A 7500-nucleotide genomic window follows, 5' to 3' on the forward strand; every position below is an offset into this window, starting at 1 on the left:
AATGTGTATGGAAGAACTGATTAAATTTTGGTCAAGGTCACCCCAAGGTCAAGGTCACAGGGGTCACTGGTGTCACTATGACATAAGTGGCCATATCAAGAGACAGAAATAAAGCACTGACTTTTGCATAAGCCAACAGGGAAGTCCTAGTCCAGGCGCAACCCATGGGTGATGTTCAAATTTATAAAGGTCAAAGGTCAAGGTCATATTGGTGCATTATATCAATGTCATATTAAGTATCAGTGGCAAATGAACAAAGATCACTTGAAGGTCAAAAGTCAAGCAGGTCACTTGAAGGTCAAGGTCACGTGAAGGTCAAGGTCACGTGAAGGTCAAGGTCACCTGAAGGTCACCTTGGCGGAGGTATGTCCTCTACGAGGACCATGTCCGCGTTCAGGACTTGCTCACTTGTTTCTAGCTGTTTTAGGAATGTGTTTTCTTATCAGCCATGAAAAAACAGTCCATATAAGAGCGTCACTATATTTTGCTATTCCTAATGAAAAGAAGATAAGTTCTTTTAAATGCTTTATTTCCATAATACGACCATAAAGGGAACGAATGTTTTGCAGATATACACTGCCTTTACAGAAACTGAGGTCGATAGAGATAATAAGGAGTAAAATAAAGTAGTCTTGATAAAATAGAGATATATTTTTCTTTTAGTAATGCAAACACGCAGATACCTTCTATATCCGTTGCCAGTTTGTCATCCTTATTAATTTCACATATATGTCGAAAATATTACCAATGAATGAAATATTCCAGCAGATGTCTTATGGCAGCAAAGAAATAGAAAGGATATAAAAGAAGCCAGTAGTGCAGCACGCACATGAATAATGCAAGTTAATCACCTCTTCTATATATCTGAATTTATTGATCGATAGTTCTTATTGGGCTAGTCTATTGATATTCCTCTTATTTTGATGTGATAATGGTTTATGTAAGTTTGCAGACATGCTTAGAAAAACACACACACACACTTGGGCGTATTCACATCAAGAAAACAAATGGGTTGTGGTGGCCGGGTGGTAGTGTCCTTGCCTGGTGATTACCAGAGTGGGGTTCGAGTCCCGCTCAAACCTGTTAGTTCCTTTGGTCGCTGCAACCTCACCATCCTTGTGAGATAAGGATGGTGGGGTTTGGGGAAGCCTATAGATCTATTTGCTTAGTCATTAGCAGCCACTGCCTGGCCCTCCTTAGTCCTAGCTTGGGTATAGAAGGCTCTGATCATATATATATATATATATATATATATATATATATATATATATATATATATATATATATATATATATGTATGTATATATATATACATATATATAAATTTATATATATAAAATGTATATATATATATATATATATATATATATATATATGTATATATATATATATATATATACATATATATAAATTTATATATATAATATGTATATATATATATATATATATATATATATATATATATATATATATATATATATATATATATATATATGGTCAGTCTCTAGGGCATCGTTCTGCTTGATAGGGCAATGGCACTTTCCCTTGCCTCTGCCATTCATGAGCGACCTCTAAATCTCAAATGTGAGAAATTATGTACAAAAGTACGCATTTCCATGGCTTTGGCGTACACTACCATATCATTAAATGACTCTAGGTTGATTTTTATCTACTGTATATTTTTCCTGGAAATTTATCTTATTTTCTATTAGGAATTCTTTTTCTAATATCCAAGTCAAATTATGCAATCATAATGTATAGTTTCATCTATAATCTATCCATGTCAAATAATTATATATTTATAGGAAAATTGTGTTTCCAATCAAGAAAAGTCCTTTAACCATATAGTTCAAACCTACTTTGTAATTTATGTATTTTTCTGCGAAACATACAAGTCATATTCACTACCCGCAACTCTTATCCAGTACATATCTTTAGTGAACGTATAATTTTTGCCAAGTCATCAATTAAACTTCAAATCTGTTCTGGAATTTACGAAGGATTTTATCCAGAATTGCGAAACTTGAATAATTTAGTATTCTACCTAGACCAGATCTAAAATGAGATGGAGTTATTTTTATGTTATTCTGACCAAATTCTCACTCAATCTATTCCTAATCTATAATGGAACATGTAATTCTTATTCTTAAAAATGCAGTCAAAATGTTACGGGAAGGCACATTTCATACCAAAATTAGTTAAATAACGTGTCGAACCTTTTTTTTTGGGGGGGGGGAATGAATCTAAATACTTACTTTTATTCTATTTCTTCCTACAGTGCGACCAGTCGTAACTAAATTGGAAGCTCATCCAAAAGGCCTCCGCGTTGGACGGGATTACGAGATCACTTGCACCACTGCTGGATCAAGGCCACATCCGAACATTACTTGGACGCTGGGAAACATTGCCTCTGTGACACCACTTCCAGCTCATGTGAGTTTCTTATTTACTTTATGTCGAAATATATTTTATTTTCAGTGGAATGGTTGATTTAGTTAAAGACGTAATATTGTTAAACAACTTAAAGTCAAGCGACCATAGTATGGTAAGAATCAAAATGTGTATAGATCTAAGAGAAGAAAGAGAAAAACTAGCTAAGAAAGCAAATAAACACCCTGTATTAAGAGCAAAATCCGATAAGTTTAGTTTACCTATAAAAAATAGGTACTCTAACTACGCGATCAAGATGTGAACAGCAGTGTAACTGAATTTATATAGAAATCAGCGCAAGACATAGGTGGAAAACTTCCAACTCGTAAATAAGATCAAGGAAAACTATCAGAAAACACCAAAAGTCTAATAAAGAAATGACGGGAAACGATGATAAAAACCAAGAGAGATGAAATAGAACTAGAAGAACTATCTAAAACATTCGTAAACACAATCATATTAAGATTGAGGGTACACTAAAGGAAGTGGCATCAAATTGATCAAAATAAGTCTTTCTTTGTTTAAAGGATGAAAATGGAAATATAATCAACAAAAAATGGAATGATAAAAATTTCAAAGGATTTCTATAGAATGCTATACAATAGTGCCTTAAGAAATAAATTTGCTAATAGAAACAATGAAACACCTGAGCTGGTATCAAAGATAACAGTAGGAGAAATAAAGAAAGCACTAAATGGCATGGAAAGAGGCCAAGCAGAATGAAAAGATGAATAACAATAGATTTAATAATAGATGTAGGAGATTTCATAGTAGTAAAACTTGCTTAAATGACTGCAAGAATGCTGTATACCTACAGCTGGGAGAATCTTTATCATTATACTAATTCATAAACAGAGAGACACACAGGACCTGATAAATTACCGCCCAATACGTTTCCTCTCTGTAATATATAAGATATTTACAAAGATCATATTAGGCTAAATAGATACGGGAGTGGAAAAACTGACCCTATCCTGTAATTAACCTCCTTATGGAAAATCAACAGAGTTTGACATACTACCATGTAGACATTTATAGACAATGCGAAAGCTTTTGGTTTTGTCAAAGCTTGAACGGTAATGAAAGCCTTTCAAAAACAAGGAATAGACGATTCTTATATTAGAACACTTAAAATAAGTATGAGCATAGGATGGAGATCATGAAATGTAAAATGCCACTGTCTCTGAAAAGAAAAGTATTCAATCAGATGTTCCGATCAGCATTAAATCATGCTTTTGAAACTTATACCCTTATTAAAGCTTTAGAACGTAAGATCATTACAACTCTAAGAGCTATGCAAGGAATAATGATGGGAATAACTCAAAGTGACAGAAAAAAGAGCATTATGGAAACGAGAGGAAACTAGATTAGAGTATATTTTCCCAACATGTAAAAAAAGAAATGGTCATGGGCAGGATATATAATGAAAATTATAGATAATAGATGGACAAGAAGAAGCAGGGAAGGATGAGAAGACGATGGATTGTCAGACTAAGAAAATTTGCTGGTATAGCTTGCATAGAACGACGATAAACAGACGTGTGTGGAAGACATGTTTGACGCCTCTGTCTTGCATTTGAGTAGCAACGGATGATGATGATGCTTATATATATATATTTATATATATATATATATATATATATATATATATATATATATATATATATATATATATATATATATATATATATATATATATATAAGGGTTTGAACTGGAAAACGATCCGGTAAGACAACTCTCTCTCTCTCTCTCTCTCTCTCTCTCTCTCTCTCTCTCTCTCTCTCTCTCTCTCTCTCTCTCTCTCTGAAGAGTTCACTTTTTCTTCTTCATCCTTAAAGATATTGTATTACAATAGTCTAATCATCTTCTAACAATACTTCAAACCTTCCACTTCCCTACAACGCCAAAGAAGTGCTTCTTCGAAGAGACAATTTTCAATCTTACTTTTGAGTTATTCAGTGATGTCTGTACAGTTTGCTGTTCAGTTTTACAGCTTTAATTAATAATAGATATGAAACCCTCTTTATGTCCTTCTTTGTCTTCTTCTTTCCCAAAAGTATTCCAACATTAAAGGGTCGCTTTCCTGAAGCTGGCTCTACAATGTCTTCTCTCCATGCCATCCTCCACCTTGCACCGCCATCTAATTCTCTGCCCCCTTCTCTATATTTTCCCCTGAAAAGGTTCCTTCCACGCCCTCCTCACTCTTCTCCACCATCCTTCCTCAATTCACGCCCAAACCATCTTAGTCGTGACACTTATCACCTCTAATCTTTACTACACCTACTATTCTTCGTTTTTCATCATTTTCCAATCTTTCAAGCAGTGATATTCCTATAATCCACCTCAGCCTTCTCATCTTTGTTACCTCAATATATGCTTCCTTTTCGTCTTAGAGCCCATGTTGCCGATAAATACATCAACATTGGTCTTATTACTGTTCTATAGATCTTGACTTTTAGCTTGACTAGTATTGCCTTATCACAATACTTTCCTTCACTTCCACGAGGTGGTTTTTATCTTATTTTGAACTTCAGTCTCACATCCTCCCTCCGGCCTTATAGTAAATTCCAAGTATATAAATTGCTACACCTTTTTCATAACCGAGCTTCTACTTTCATGGATAGCTATCCTGGCCCTACCTTCCTTACTGTTCACCATAGCTTTGGTGTTATCCACATTTACCTTAAAGCCACCCCTCTCCAAAATTTCATGCCTCTGTAGCCTACAACCCTTCTCTGTAAGTATTCCTCATTTTCCTTCTCAAATTAACAATGTCATTTGCCTTCCCCTGGGGAAATTGGAAAGGGTGTAGTCTTTGAATCTGTGTTCAAATTACAGATTTTTAACATTTAATACTTTGGTTGTTATTTACCTCTCTCTCTCTCTCTCTCTCTCTCTCTCTCTCTCTCTCTCTCTCTCTCTCTCTCTCTCTCTCTCTCTCTCTAACACACACACATAAACGTTGCAAATGGGATTAAATACCATTAAAATACCTTTTACAGTACAGGTTACCTTGTTTATTTGCAGGATTTTACGTGCAGTTTTATCACTTTCAATGTATGTCGTTGGCCCTTGCTTCTCCCTCAATGGGTAAATTTACATATAGACTCAAATGCACGCGCATGCACTTAAACAATGTTATGATTCTCCTCTCGTGTGTGAGTCCTAAGCGAGCTGTAACGCCTTGTTTTGTTTCATTAAATCCCATTAGACTTCTGTGGACTTAAGAAGAGAATTCCATACCTGACAAATAGTCGACTATAGTGTGTCATCAACTATATAGACGAAGGTATGTAGGCTTTCCGACCTCATTCCCAAAAAGATATTGAGAACCCGATTGTAAACACCTTTCTTGTATCACCAGTCTTTCAGTACTAGATTTTAATCGATGTCGAGTCTGATCATTATTTGGATGAGTAACCATTGGTGAGTCAAACTCCTGTGTCGCATATTTAGCCTTTAAGATGTCATATAAGGTTTAGAAGCCTCATTCCATTACTCGGGTTAAAGAGCGGAAACGCTACGCATTTTTGCAGCCATCTTTTGTGAAAGAAAAAAAAAATTAGATAATGATGGAAATATCTTTATTGCTATGAACGTAACACAACTTAAGCTATTACAAATATTTTAAGAAGATAGTCAACCTTGAGATCTTTTAGGCTATTAAATGGGTTTTAAGAACTTGGTTTATGTGAAAATCTAGATATGCTATTAATTATGTTTTAAGATCAATTTATTATTAAACTTTCGATAGTTTATCTTTTCTTTTAAAAAGTTGTTCAATTTCTAACGTTAGAATAATTTGACTAATATCTCATTTTATTTAACACGTTATTGGTTTGCGTTATCTTATAACCCGTTTAAAGGTAGATTCACTGTAATCAGTATTGAAATGAAATTGCCATTTGATACACTAGAAACAGCTTTACCTCTATTTTTTACGGAAACCGAAAAAAGTTGTTTTTTTCTTATAAACTAAAAAAATATTCCATTAATAAATCATCTAAACATTTATCACGGACAAATAAATGATATACAATCGCCAAGACTTTAGACAGAATGAGAACCACCCTGGCTTAACTTCCTGTAATTAAGACACTTTGGGCTTCTGTAGTGACCTGAGGATTAACATAACGCCACAACTAAACTTTAGGTGAATCTTAACCCCAGGTAACACGGCCTGGTAGTGTCAGGGGTTGGAACGCCATTAAACCAAATATACTTTACATTTTCTTTTTATTATTATTATTATTATATTCCTTAAACCCTTTGATTCATTGCTTTAATGTTCATGGGAACTTTTGTGTTCAGAAAACTTGCGAGAAAATAATTATGTTGAATGACACATTAGTTCACGTATAGTAATCCTTGGATTAATCCTTGTCTATTGACAATAACCCCCTCCTCCCTTTCCAAAGATATAAATGTGTACTAGCATCTGTTTGGATAAATATGAATGGGTTTGTGGTTAAGAAAAATTCACCCTAAAGGCTTACTGAGAAATTAGACAGCAGTGTCATTCTAGAGCCACCCGCTATAAAGAGTTTAGGGTTTAATTCGTATGTAAAAGAAGCAGGGGAATGAAGAGAAGACGATGGATTGACGAACTAAGAAAGTTTGTGGGTGTAGAATGGCATTGAAAGACCATAAATGTACACAAGTGGAAGGACATATTTAAGCTTTCTCTTGAGTTTTGAGAATTTTATTCCCTTTGATACGCATTAATCCAAGCATAATAACATTGTTAAAAAGTTGTCCAGAAAACTCCGATATCTTGATTTAAAATTCATATATTGCTGAAACTTATTACCTCACGTTGTTTGAACTGTATACATAAATTCATTTATTCTTTTATTATATTTAGTCTCTGATGATTCTACATGTGAATTCTTGTAAGTAATTAAAACTTTCGTTTCCCGAGGGATTTTTTTTTTTTAGATACAAACAAGACTTCTGCAATAAAAGACGGCTTTCTTATAACTATTTAACTTGGCTCGTTGTACAAATAACCACTAGGGATTTTTTATGATCATTGCGTTCTTTTGAACATAATCTCTTGGACAGTGTGA

The 7500-nt window shown here is 34.1% G+C and overlaps 1 protein-coding gene across 1 annotated transcript in view; it reads left to right on the forward strand.

Moving 5' to 3' along the window:
- LOC137622904 (nephrin-like) overlaps positions 1 to 7500 on the forward strand; it is an 838006-nt gene that overhangs the window by 590252 nt on the left and 240254 nt on the right. Inside the window, exon 7 of the mRNA XM_068353453.1 lies at positions 2279 to 2433. Coding sequence (XP_068209554.1) covers positions 2279 to 2433 — 155 coding nt within the window. The remainder of the gene's footprint in view (positions 1 to 2278; positions 2434 to 7500) is intronic.

Source organism: Palaemon carinicauda, chromosome 30 (assembly GCF_036898095.1).
Source record: "Palaemon carinicauda isolate YSFRI2023 chromosome 30, ASM3689809v2, whole genome shotgun sequence".
Lineage (NCBI taxonomy): Eukaryota > Metazoa > Arthropoda > Malacostraca > Decapoda > Palaemonidae > Palaemon > Palaemon carinicauda.